The sequence below is a fragment of the Protopterus annectens genome, chromosome 3.part1 (assembly GCF_019279795.1).
Source record: "Protopterus annectens isolate FY-2018-M chromosome 3.part1, PAN1.0, whole genome shotgun sequence".
Lineage (NCBI taxonomy): Eukaryota > Metazoa > Chordata > Ceratodontiformes > Protopteridae > Protopterus > Protopterus annectens.
Genome location: NC_056732.1, coordinates 1566952479 through 1566966986, shown reverse-complemented (window position 1 = coordinate 1566966986; position 14508 = coordinate 1566952479). Strand labels below are relative to the sequence as shown.

The 14508-nt window shown below is 38.0% G+C and overlaps 1 protein-coding gene across 1 annotated transcript in view; it reads right to left on the bottom strand.

Moving 5' to 3' along the window:
• The window catches only part of LOC122797806 (msx2-interacting protein-like), a 377273-nt gene that overhangs the window by 26559 nt on the left and 336206 nt on the right, over nucleotides 1–14508 (bottom strand). Inside the window, exon 6 of the mRNA XM_044066327.1 lies at nucleotides 13758–13906. Within this exon, the coding sequence (XP_043922262.1) occupies nucleotides 13758–13906 (149 nt within the window). The remainder of the gene's footprint in view (nucleotides 1–13757; nucleotides 13907–14508) is intronic.

The following is a 14508-nucleotide window of genomic DNA, read 5'->3' as shown; positions in this document are numbered from 1 at the left end:
TATCAAATGGAATAAACAGATGTATTGGTTGACTGTTGATGTCAAAAGCCTCTACACGAATATTAGCCATGAGTTTGGCATAGAGGCTTTGAGGTTATTTTTGGGACACTCCCCAGCGTCAGAATTCATTATTGAGTTAGTGCATTTCTCTTTAAAGAACAACTTTTTTGAATTTAATCAAAATGTGTACCATCAGATAAGAGGTACTGCCATGGGGGCTTCTTTTGCCCCCATGTATGCCAACTTGGCAATGGGACTTTTTGAAATGGAATATATTTATAAACATAATTTTTTTCGACAACATGTCATTAGATATTATAGATATGTCGACGATTTAATTTTTCTGGTAAAGGGAGATCAGTCTTTGGCCCTACAATTTATTTCTGATTTAAAATCTAATAGGTTCAGTTTGGACTTTGATGGGTTAGTAATGGGCACTCGACTATCCTTTTTGGACGTGATTCTAGATATTTCTAGTGGTAATAAGTTAATAACGACGGTCAATAGGAAATTTGAATGTCCGACACTATATGTACACAGAAATAGTGGACATGTTCCACATACAATACGCTCTCTACCATATGGAGAGATGTTGCGAATATCTAGACTATGCAATGAAACAATTGAGTTTGAGAAGGAAATTGATTTTTTGTATAATTCTTTTTTGTTAAGAGGGTATAGTAGAAATATGTTGGATGAGAATTTTAATAAATTATGTGAACATTTTTGTGGTTATAAAAGAAAAAATAAGACACTGAATCAAACAGCATGTGTCTCTACAGGGCAAAATAATAAGTCACTGGTTGAGACTATTTATTTTGTCACCACTTATGGTTGCTATACTTTAGAATTAATTAAAATTATTTCCATGTTTTGGAAATATTTTAGTACTTTAAGTAATGTCAAACCATGGCTGAAGGCTAAACTTGAATTCTCATATAGAAGAGGAAGAAATATTAAAGATTTCTTGGTGCGAAGCAAGTTCAGTTTCCCACCAGTAACAATGACAGAAAATATAAAGTATAAAGGGACTTATCAATGTGGTAAATGCAAGGCTTGCAGCTTTATAGTACCCAGCTTTGATTATATTAATGATAGTCCTTTCAGAGTAAACAATCATTTTTGCTGTAATACTGAAATGGTTATTTATGCCTTGAAATGCCCCTGTAAAAATTTTATATAGGGGAAACCAAGAGAGCCTTCAAGGTAAGACTCTTGGAACATATTAGAGACATAATTAAAAACAGAAATGAAAGTCCTGTTGCTAGACATTTTTTTGAAATGCACAATGGGGATGAAAAGTTGTTAGAGGCAACTATTTTAGAGCAATTGCCTGATAACAAGTATGATGAATTGAAAATTAAACATTTGTTACTGCATAAAGAAGCAGTTTACATACTGAAGTTTAAAACTTTATATCCAGATGGATTAAATGAGGATTTTAATTGGAAGATGCTGTTAGTTTAAAGTTTTACAAGTATCTGATTGTTTAATTGTTTTATTGAAGTAATTTAATCTGTATATAAGGACATTGTTTTTCATTTGTTCTGTACTCCTTGAAGGCGAAGGCCGAGACGTCAGAGAGACAGAATTTTTACATTAAATCGTGCTTGGTGAATCCTTTGTTGTGCTTTTTTATCCAATTTTGGTGCTTTTGTTGTTCCTGCTGATATATGTATGTCTCCCAGATATGTAACACAACCTAGATGATTTAGGATTTTTGCTTGGAAATGTTTACATAGGTATTTTTATACCCCAAGTAGACTCCAGAGAATTTCTTTCCTCATAGTCAGCAAATGTTGGAGGTGTGATGGGGAAGAAAGAAGAAATATGAAACATTTTCTGGGAGTGTAATAAGTTGGCAGACTTTAAAGATTGCCTGCAGACTACTCTATAAGAGATAATGTGTGAGCAAATTGGTATATCTAGTGAAATTATTTTTCTGAGCTACGATGCAGAATCTGAATTGCCTTGACATAGTAAGACCTTGCTGAGTCTAATTATGGTGGCTGCCAAAAAAGCAATTACTAGAAAATGGAAATCAAAATTTAAACCAACTGTACTAGAAATAGTGACTATAGTAACAGAGCTAAAACAACTGGAAATAGGATCTTCAGAAAAGAGTAGGAGCAAATTTCATACAAAAATGGGAATTGTGGGGACAATACATACAGGAGAGGAATGAGGTTTAAAAGAAGGCAGGATTTAAATGAATTATGTAATGTGCGACTGACAATGACTGGGTAGATAAGTGATTTATAATGTTTGCAAATAAAATAATGTCACTATAGTTTGTGATGTATAATGCTTGCAACTATGATTAATGTTAATATGGTTTGTTTTTATTTGTATGTAAATGTATGACTGTCCATGTCATAAGTGATAATTTAACAATGTTTCTTTTTTTTTTTTTTTTAAACGATTGGTGTCTTATCCACTAAAAGATTACAGATCCAGTCAGTCTCGAGGACAGAAGATGACTGTTCCCAATTAAATACACAACTGAACCTAGCCAGCTTTGTGGAAAAAGAAATCTGTTGGGGTCCCTGCATATGCTCATCAGAGGAACCTGGATGATCTTAATGAGATTGGTTCTGCTGTACCTAAACCATGCAATAGTACAGTCCCAGAGGATTTGTCAGACCATCTTGTCACGTGCAGTTGGGGTACCACCATCAAACCAGAGGATTGGCAGGTAAAAGCTGTCGAGTGGTCGGATAAACTGCTCTTGACTGAGGCTGCTGCACAGTCACGAGCTGAAAGTGGCAGCATATTTTTGTTTTATTTTTTTTTTTAGGTGAAGACAGGGTGGATGGTGGTGGTAGTTCAGCTAGACAAGGGGCAAAAAGACTAGTTGGGTCAGTACAAACTACTGGTGGAACAGCACCTCCCAGTACACAAAGAGATAACACTCTTGTATCCTCCCTTAAAATAGTACACAAGTACAACTGAAACAGAGAAACAAACAGAATACTGCACTGAAGCAAAAAGCCAGTAATTAAGTAGTTATAAACTAAGGACCAATACATATCGTCAAAACCCCCAATAAAAACCTATAATTGGCTAATTTCGGTCCCATATGTATAAAAACAGTGTAAATTAGCCTTATTAAAAGATTCAAGTTAAACTTGAGAAAAATTCCAATCAGAAAACAAGATAGCACCAAAATCACAACTGAAATGAAAGACTTGTTTAAAATGTCATTAAATTACTTCATCTCTTTATACAAATATAAGAAAAAAATGAAAACAGCAAGTTTTCCTGTCAAAAGATTCAAAATAATTCCACAAATCAGCAGAAATAACTTCCATGATTTACTTGCGATTATGGCAGCACAAAGTAATGACTGAACTTGACAAAAATGGCCCAGTACAAAAAGTCTATTAAGCATCCACAAAGCACCATAAAACATTTAGTAAGGGTTATAAACCCTGAGAAACTAGTATTCAGCTTAGTAAAAACAGAATAATCCTTCACTGTTAACAGGAAATAAAGTACTGTAAATGTATAATTCATTACAAGCACTAATAGAAAAGATGAGAAATAAAGTAACACAAAGGGTTGCTTATCTGAGCTTTGGAAATCAAATTTGCCAGAGAAAGGTAGTTCTCTCAGATAACACTCTTCCACTGCCTCTAGAAGAAAATGAGGTCTGTTGACTGTGGCTATGAAAGACTATCCTGCTCTGGCAGCTGATTGATCCTTCACATCCACAGACATGATAAGATGAAGGGCTGGCAATTAAACATGAATAAATGAGAACAAAAATTAGTAAGGAATACTTCCGAAGACTAAAGCTGATACTGAAATCTGCCTTGACATCTACTAATATGTCCAAGCTATAAATCAAATTGCTCTTCTTCTAACTTGCAGCATTGGTGTGACTGACTGGCACCAACTGGCATAAAAATCAGTTGGACAAAAAAAAAAGTTTCATGCTTATCAAATGATGCATACAAGAAGTGTGCACCAATTACACGTCTTTCAGTCTGAAGGTGGTATGGGCTGCCTCGAAACTGACTACATGTACAGGCTTGTAATCGTGAACTACATACGTACTTGTCAACCTCAGCATATCCAAATATAGTGAAAGTTTTAAAGCTTGAAGTCTACAATAGCATCTTGCTTCGTTTAGCAGAAGCATTTTGGAAATGGAAATCAAATTAGAAGATGATGAAAATCATACAGGAAGTGAAAGTGCTAAAACAGTAAAGAAAAGGACCAGAAATAAAATATAAAAGCCCACAAACAGTGCAAGCATGTAGAACTCCTAGAACAGCTACATGTTGACCAACATTTAACGCAGGAATGGTTAAGGAGAGAAGAATTTAAACCGAAAGATGAAAGCCAAAGAATGGTAGCACAAGCTTGTGGGCCACATATATGCTGGTTCTCAAAGTCTATTGAGAAATAAATAAATGCAGGCTCTGTAAAACAAAACTGTAAACATTTGCACATTTTGCTGCTGGTTACAATACACACAGATGAGGGTCTACATACTGAAGTACACAATAATGTGGCAAGACTGTCAACACTGGGTACTTTGCAACACTAGAATATACAAGCAGTTTTGAAGCACTGGAAACAAGTATCAAAACATTACTGACAATCCTGGAGTAGAAATTGCATGGAAATACTTAACACAAACAGTTAAGAATACAGAAGAAAACCAGATACCACAGTTTCAAGAAAAATGACAAAAGTAGTAGTAGTATTAATCATTGAAAAAAACACATCCTTTGGTTATACTGCCTTATATATTGAAAAGTCATAAAACATCAAGATTTTTATACTGAAATTATAGCAATGTGGGCTAGAAACACCCTCGTGGTTCTAATAGTAAGAGTAACAAGAATAAAATAATTTTCAAGTGTCCTTAAATATGCTACCAATACAGGTAATGTCTGTATGAACTGCAGAAAGAAGCAAATCTGGATACATTGTGGTTGATGAGAAGAGCACTCGACAGACTAAAGCAATACTAATTTCACAAACTTTAATCACAACCCGAGTAAGGAATGGGTCCACTCCTGTCACAGTTTTAGAAACCCAAAACATCTGCAAAGAGAACACTAACCAGTAGTACTAGCAGTACACAAGAAGCTATGTAACAAGGCTCCAGAAGAATTTCTGTGCTATGATGTCTTTTTCCAAGTTTTCTTCCAGCTTTTCCCGGTTAGGGGTCACCACAGTGGATCACCCGTCCGCTCATGATTGGCAGTGGAGTTTTACGGTGTCGAGTTGCCAGCCCGGCGCCCAACCTTCCACGGAAGGTGCACACATGCACGCACTCACGTCTAGGGCCAATTTAGAGTATCCAATCCCCCCTCCAGCATGTCTTTGGGATGTGGGAGGAAACCGAAGCACCCAGAGGAAACCCACGCGACCACAGGGAGAACATGCAGACACTGCACAGAAGGCACCCCCAGTCAAGGATCGAACCAGAGAACCTCTTGCGGTGAGGCGGCAATGCTAACCGCTGCACCACCGCATCCGTCCATGTCTTTTTCTACTAGGAAAAATCGAGAAAGAGTATGCAGTCTTCTAGGAGAAAAGCTCTGTGCCATTCAATGTCTAGCAATGCACCTAGGAGCATTTCTCTCCTTAAAGAGGTCAGCTATGACTCAAAGATAAAAGAAGAGACCTGGTTTCTGAATTCATGTCAGGGTATACAGCAAGGCCTTCTAAATCCTTTCTACAGTGTCTGTTTTAATCTGACAATCATGGAAGGGGTACACGGCCATGCCTCTGGTCCAGAAAAAAGCTATTACTAGAGACATGTACTTTGTGAAAACCCTGGGTGCAGCACACAAGTAAAGGGATAAAAAGATTAAGCGAGAGTGAATTCATCCTGCTTACTTTGAGTACCTTTGCAATGGGAATATGGAAACAGGCATCCTTTAGTAACAAGGTGCACATGAAAGATAACATGAGCAGAAGGGGCCTTTAAAATAAGAGCACTGTGAAATCTGTTAGCTGAAGGAACTTGTTTAGCTCTGAAAGAGCCTGCATATGCCTCAAAAATCCCCTTCTTAAAAGGTAATTAAACAGATTTGAGTAGAACCCTGTATTTTCCTCCTATTCGGGTACTCATTCTAAGGCTTCTTCAATCTGCAGGCCCTCCAGTACAGGAGGAACCAGGCATTGTTGTTCCTTGGGTTCGACAGGTACCACTGAGATTCTGTGCCTGCCCTTAAAGTGAAGTCTACAACTCTGTTTCAGGATGATGACAATCCACTGTACCAGAGTCACAGTCTCCCATTACTCCACAAACAGACCAGGTAGCCTCCTATTCTTGAGGAGGGTGTGGTGGTGGGGAGAGGTAGGATCCTGGGGTTGGGAGAGTTGAGGTGGGACTTTTAAGGGAGGTAAGCAGGGCAGCTGAAATGAATCACAGCCATTTCCTTTGTAGGTCACTGTCTTCTGGACCCTAAAGCATATACTTTTGCTGCTCTTGCAATTGATTTTTTTTTACAGAGCGACTTCTACTCTGTGTTGTCTCTGTTGGTCATGGCCCCAAAGACACAGGTATACTCACTTCTGCACCTTCTATCATTTTTGGTAGTATAGCTTTTTTGCCTGGGTCGCTTACCTTTCTCTTGTTTAGGAGTGTGGGGCCAGATGTTAGAGGGGTAGTTCTGAAGCTTAGGAAAGAAAAAATCTGCCTGATCTATTGCACTGCCTTCTATTTTTCCTCCAGCCTATTAAAACTGTTCTCTGCTGAGACAGATAAAGAGATACCCCTTCATCTAGTGGGGTATTAAGGATCACCAACTTTGCACTATTCTGCAGAGACAGTCTCCTCAACCATGCACATCTAGAAATCCCTGACGTGGTAGCTGCTGCCTTGCATCATGATGAAGCTATTGGATAACAGCCACACTTCTTTCTGAAACTTAATCACACAAACCTGGTAGCTCAAGGCCCTAAAATCCAATGTTAACGGAAGTATAACGTAGTAGAGACAGTGTCTCAATGGACAGCACACCTGTCTTTGGTCAGGCACATCAGATGGCTGTACTGACACTGCACTGCAGTTTAAGGAGGTGCTGCATTCATCAGGATGTCGTATTAAACTGAAGTACCATCTGCCAGAGATGGTGGTAGCTCAGGTGGATGTTGAAGAAATCAACATCCTTTTCCTGGGTTTGTGGTGTTGCATCAATTGTCACAAACTCTCTGGATTTAATGCAGCTTTCCTACCTTCGACTGTTATTTCCAGCTGCCACAGGTGGTCTCTCAAAGTACATCCATCGTTTTGCTGGATGCCCTCTTTTCTTCTTGCCTTCTTCTGGTCTGTCCCAAATCACCTCCTCCAGATTGTCTTCTGCTTTTCTGTATGTGCCTGAACCACCGTAATCTGTTATCTTGAACCTTCTCTGTATTTGGAGCCATCTGGTCTTCTCTGATGTCCCAAGTTCTTTGTCTGTCTCCACAGTGTGCATCTTACCATCAGGCACTTCAACTCAATCACTTCTAACTTCTTCAGCTGCTCTGCCTTCACTGCCTAGGTTAGTACTGGACGCACCACTGTTCTGTACACCTAATGTTAAGGGATCTTATATAGGTTTTTGCATGGGAATGTAACAGCTGGTGTCTTTGTGGCTACTACACTGGACTTGATTTAAGAATCAGTCTTGGATTACAGTGAGTCTATTCAGATGACAATTTCTGATCCTACAATAAACAAAAAAGCAAATTCAAAAACAAATCCTCATTAATTATATGCACAGATGTGGAAAAGTTAAAAAAATGGAAACAGGAAAGGTAAAACCAAGACTTTTTTTTAAAAGATCTATTTTCCTACTTCTTACCTTCATAATCCCTTGTTATAACCCAAGCTTTACAATGTTACAATCTATGTCATACTCCATTTTTGTTATATAGCACTTTGTTACACACTTCGTTACATCTCGATTACCAAATAGTCCACACCATGCTAAACATTTATCAGTTATCCTCCCTTTCATTACTATACCCCTGAAAGACCTCATACAAAACTTTAACTTCAATTTTTCCCCATACGCACTTCACTCTTGGAAATTCTAGCATGTTCTTATATCTTCTGACATCTACTAATTCATGGCTTTATATATCATTGCTCCTTTTACTGGTAATAAAACTCAGTAAAAAAAATCCTGACAATCCTTTCTCCTCAAATGTTTTTATCTTTTTTCTAATAGCATAACTTATGGCTTCTGTCATACCTTAGAAATCAGCATAATAGAAACTGCTGAGAATTCCTTCATTCTATATTTTCCTGTACATCTTTCTCTCAGTCATTTTCCATTCCTCCTTTTTCTGCATTATATATTACCGTGATTTAATTCTGATCCTCAAATTACTGAAAAAAAACTTAAGAAATGCTTATCCATATTACTTGGAAACAAACAGGCCACAAATTTCCTAAAATCACTGATATACCTTCCTTTAAAAAGTCTTAAATTGTCATAACTAGAGAACTCATTTCCATTTGTGCTTCTTTTAAGATGTTTACCTACTTTTACTACCTTAGTCAACCACACCATATTTCTAGCAATCAACACATCAGCATATACTGACACTAAATATACAGTTTGGTATACATTCCTTCTTCACATTCCTTATGTACATTTGTTGCCACTGTATTTCAAGTGAAAACTGCGCATAACAGCCTTGTCTGAAAACTTTTTAATTTATATACATTAATAATAATCATTGCACAGCTTCTTTCTTATACAGACTTTATAACCTAATCATCTCTTATGCATCACATATGCTTCCATGATTGCTCTTGGCTTATATCATATGCTTTGGTGACATTACATCCTAACAGTCTTACATATTTTTCCTCACAAAAGATATTGTTTCCTCTATTACTGCCATCTCTCTGGCCTGTCTTTTTTTTTTATCCCATGCATTTTCTAAAACTTTCTGAAAATACGATTCCATAATTTTCGTAATTATTTTGTAAGCTGTAATGTTCAGTATTACTGTTCTCCAGTTTTTATAAATTTTCTCCCTTCCTCCATATTAAACACCTTCAAATATGTTATCTTGAGGTATTCCCTTATATTTCCACTCATTCAGCATCTTTATACTTTTTGTTCTCTTTCCATATTGCTGTAAAATTTATAATCCATACTATCTGTGCCTGAAATTATCATACTTTGCTTTTTTAAAACCACAACCAAGTCTTCTAATGTTACCTTGTTTGATATACTACTACTTTCAAGCTCAGTATTAATGTACCATATATCCCTTTTTCTCCACTACCATACATCTCTGTTAAATATATATTTTAGACATTTTCATAATGTTTTCATTCAGTAATACTTTTCCTTTCATCCCTGCTTATCTTTACTGGTAACAATTCTTCAATCCTTAATTGCTTTCCTAAAAAGGGAGGCATTTTTTCCTTCCTACACTATATACTATTGGTTCACAGGAGATTATTAGGCTAAAGGCCCTAGAGCCCTTATTAGCCTAGCCATATTTATTCCACGTTGCCCCAATTGTCAGTAGTTAGGTGAGCAAAGTTTGCAGAGTTAAGAGTCTACGGTAATTAATACCGACTGCCTCTATCCATGAAGGACAGGGACGCCACCCCAGGAGTGAACTTACAGTCATCACCCCATCCATTGTTCTAGGATGCATTTTTAGACTGTCAGTAAGGGGGGGGGGGGGGGGGTCTGCTTCACGTGAATGAGAAGCTTGTTCCCGAGAATGGGAAGTCTCTGGGAGATGTACCTATCGCTCCAGCATGATCTGTTCATGTCAGTCTAGGATGAGATCCCTAGACCGAGCGATCCTTGTTAGCTTGATTTACAAAAGCACAGCATTTCCAATAGGGCCAGGTTAGAGATAGCCCTGTAAGACACGCACAGGTCACACCTTAGTAGCCTGTAGGAGACAATACAGAAAAAGGGCTTTCAATTTTGCCATGGAGGACTTGTCATGTGTACTCTGTATTTTCTTGGTGAGAAATTTCCCTCAGTGGTCTCTCCAGCTGTTGTAGGTTTCTGGTGAGGTACATGCAAAAGGGAGCACTGTACTCTATTACTGGTCTGATGAGGGCAGAGTAAAATGGAATTATAACATTCTTTGATCTAGACATGATGCCTTTACTTATGAGATGTGCCACACAGAAGGATTTCCTTACTACTGTGGATATGTGCTGGCATAAGTTCAGGCTGCTACCAACCTGAGTACCCAGATCATGCATCAATGAGTTCACATTTAGGGGAATGCTGTCTAAAATGTAATTAGCAGGGATGTTAGCTTCTCAAAAGGAAGAATGCATATTTTTGCATTACGCTTCAAACTGTGGCTTTGGCATCATCTTTCTGCATTGGCCCCTTCTGCAATATATTAGCAGACTCAATGGAGACTCAATGACTGCTCCCAATTTAAAAGTCAGCGAACTTGGTCAGCCACAAACCATCCATGTTTGCATGGACTTCTGAGAAATAAATTCCAAACAGTAAAGGACTCAACACAGAGCCCTGTGGTACATCACTAGTGACTGGTCATTTGTTAGAGGTGAAGTCACCCACAATGTGTGTCCTGTTGGTGAGCCAATGGGCTACCCATCCGGTGACGCAGGGGTTAATTCCCAACTGGGAATGTTTCTCTATAATACCCAAATTGGGGGGGGGGGGGGTTTACATCATATGCCTTGGCTAGGTCAAGGTAGGCAGTGTGCACTGTCCGTCGCCCATCCAGGGCCTTGTTGATTTTCTCGAAGTCAACAAGGTTTAACAGGCACAAGCTAACACTTAATGAATCTGTACTAGGTTAGGCTCAGAGTTTGGTACTGCCTTCTCAAATGTTTTATTCGTTGTTTTGTTAATAGATCTTTCTTTTCTGCTACACTCAAAAATTCCTCTTCCATTAAATCATACATTCAATCAACTTTCTACATAATATTTTTTTCTCCATCTAAAAGTATATACACTTTATAGTTTATAAACAATTCACCTATCCATCCAAGAACTATAGAGCAGTTAAAATGTTGCATATTTGCATTAAAAGCTTATTTTTATAAAACTTCATCAGTATAGGTAACCATTTAACTTCAAAGACCCCTCTTCCTTGCCTAATCATATTTCTGCTAATACCTGTTAACTGTCCATATGTCTCAATGATCCGAAAATTCCTCTTGCAAACCACCACTACAAATTTAAAGGATATGAAAATAGAATTATTTGCAAATCTGCTGTCTCGTGTGTAAAATGCCCAATTACCAATTAACACATTTCAAAAAATATTTAATTTTCACATTAAGTTTTGCCTGCCTCTTGATATTAATAAAATATAAAGTTCGACTTCAAGCAATTTGTTTAATATCTGTGAAAGTGTACATCACCAGTATTATTCCATCTGTAACCCTTACACCTACTGCTGATGCTCTCCAGGCCTTTATGTGATCCAAAATCACAACCGGTACTTGTCAAAACTGCCATATATGCATGTTTCTAATTCTAAACTCCAAATAATTTTGTTACCCATAACACTGGGTTTCTTTTATCAGCATTCAAATTGTTATACAAGTATATCACATCAGCATATAATTTTTATACCACTGGTAGGATGGATGGTAAACTAATTTTCTCACAGTTTACACTATTGATATTAACTGATAATTCTATACAATATTCTTTTTTCGTATTTTAAATGATTTAAATGTATTTCATTTCTCTACCAATTTAACTGGATCACCTTTTACCATAATCCACTCACCTTTTTCTGCTTCATTATCTTCAGTTTGCAATCATTAAACCTATCACTCCTGAAAACACCACTTCTGATTCTTCTCTCCACCCCCTTCTCTACCATTTTTGTTCTTCCTCATACCCCTCAATGCTACACTGCCACCATTTTCTCTTCCTCCAACCACCATATCTCCTTCATCTTCATGCAGTTTCACTGTCATTACATTCTGTATTACTTAGTCTACCCAAAAAAAGGGGGGGGGGTGGCCTAATGGTTAAGATGTTTGCCTTACAAACACAAGGTGCAGGGTTTGAGTCTCACAAGGGATAATTGGCTAGGCTTAAAATGGCTCGCAAGGGCAGTTAGGCTAGTATGAACCTAATGTCCTTGTTGCCATTTATAACACCTCCCAACATACTCTTTCAGAGAATGACCTTTGCACACACATCCATTATATGGTCCTCATCACCACAATTTATATATTTGTGTCAGACTCCAATATCCCAAAATTCTTTTTATGCCATTAACAAGAATAATGACAATTTCCTTCATTCAGTTGTAAAGTCACCATAGTTTCCCAGCCCCCTGTGCAAACATTTCTATTCAAAGGAAGTTCGTAGGCTATTGGCCCTGGGGCCCTTATAAGCCTAGTAAAACCATCACAAAAGCTGACTTCCTTAAGTCCTTTGAGCCACAGAGAATGTCACAGAAGCTTTAATTTCTTTTTCTAGGTCATCCAACCTAAACTGGAAAGTTTTTTTTCAAATTTAAATTTTGAGCTACAATCTGAGTTTGGTGCAGTGTGGACATCCAGCCCCCATCGTGCTCTGGCACTAGACAAAACACATGAAATGCATGGAAATCTTCTCTTAATTTTCTTTTCGCATGACAATTTTTTTAACATGTTTTTATTCTAATCGGACATCTGTTAAGCTTCTGCAATTAAAACAATTAAAAAAGTGGGATACTTACTTGAAACAAAGCTGACAGAACAGACGGATGATGCTGAGTACGGTATGCAACAGTCAATGAATTCCATCAAGAAAGACATGAAGATGACATCAGCTGATGTCCCTCGTACCACTGAGCCTGAAGTCTAAATGGGAGTGAGCCACTGCCAGAAAAAGGAAAGTGTGTGTGGGAGTTGGGCTGTCTGTTGGGTTCACTGCAGGCAGGAATCCCAGAAATGAATGGCACAACGAACAACTTAGTTTTTAGGTGCAGCCACCAACTTATGGCGATTTGTTTTGCGCTTACAAAAATCACTGGAAGACTACTTTCCTGTGGAAGAAAGGACAGGCATCATTTGGCCTACAGCACGAGGCCATGAAATATCAATACCAGAGACACTGCTTAGTAAGTACTTGCTTTGTAGAGCCAGCAGAGTACAATATTCAAAATACAAGTGATGGCTCTCACCCAAGGAAGAAAGGCAATGGAGGAGATGGATTCTGCTGAAAGGCACACTTGGTAATCTTTTCAAGAGATGGAATCAGCTTTTATAAGACCCCCAGTATCACAGAGAAAAAACAACAAAGTCAATACTATACAAAACAATACTCTGAAATAAGATGGAATTTTCTTCATTTCCTAATCTAGAATGCTTCTTCCCTCACTGTTCAGGACAGCTTCAAGATGAACCCACATGAAAGCCTTCTTCCAATGGTTCCAGTAAGCAGAAAACAAATTTGCTTTCCTCAGAAGAAAAAACTGCAAATTATACTGGTTACCCACCCTTACCTATCGTGTCCTACTGATGTCTTCTGTTGGGATGAGCCTTGAGCATGTGCAAAACTCCAGAAGTCAGGAAGGATGAAGGGCTGTCCATACATATGTAACTAGTTTCAAAGTACCATTAACCTTACACATGCAGTGTTCCTTATGCTAAGTATTTCAAACTAGTGACTCAAAAGCTTCAATAACAATGAGAAAATAACTAAAGCATTTATTTTCCAAAGATGCAGTCAAAATGGTTGAACAAAGCCAAAATCAGGTCCAACTTAAGTAAGATGCAGTTATTTCCTAACAATCATTGGAACCTAGCATGCAGTGCATATACATACCAGAATCTGTCCAAAGCCCCTGAAGAGTCTGCGCAAGTCAGCAAGTTCGTATGAACTGTCCAGGCTGGTGGCGTAGAGGCAGCAAGAAGCACTTTGCTGGTAAACACTCAAATTGTTATCATCTGACTCTGCACCATTGCGCTCTTTTTCTGTCACAGCAAAAGAAATTTTAAAACTTCAATTTCTGTACAATAAAAAAAAAAAACACTACACCCCGTCCCATTATCATCACATTTATAAAAAAAAATACAGCAAACTTTTAAAATCTGCTTAGCACATACAACTGTTATTCTGTAAATAGATCACATGCTGGCAAATAAGCACTCCTCCCAGTCTAGTGTCATTAGCTCATTCTACCCAATACAGACAGAATATTTGAGAAGGCCAACCCACTTAGGTTCTTAACCTTGAAATATCTTCTGTTCCTTTCTCCCTTTTCACTTCACTGAAAAAAAAATCTAAGCTTGTTTCGTGTCTTTCCTGCAACTAGTCTAGTCTAGATACAGATTTGCTGTATCCAGGACTGTTTGTAAGTTTCTGAGCCCCCCAAGCCTTTCTGTGTTGGAGGGAAGCCTTCTAGCTTATCACTGGGAGTGGTAAGCACGAGATAGTCTATCTAGGAGTGGCTTCTGGCCAAGAAATTGTAGTTTATTGGCATTTTGGGCAGTTTTTACATCTCTTTCAACTGTGCACTTGTTTCCCACCTTTCCTATAACTAGGCTAGTCCAGATACAGACTTGCTGTATCCAGG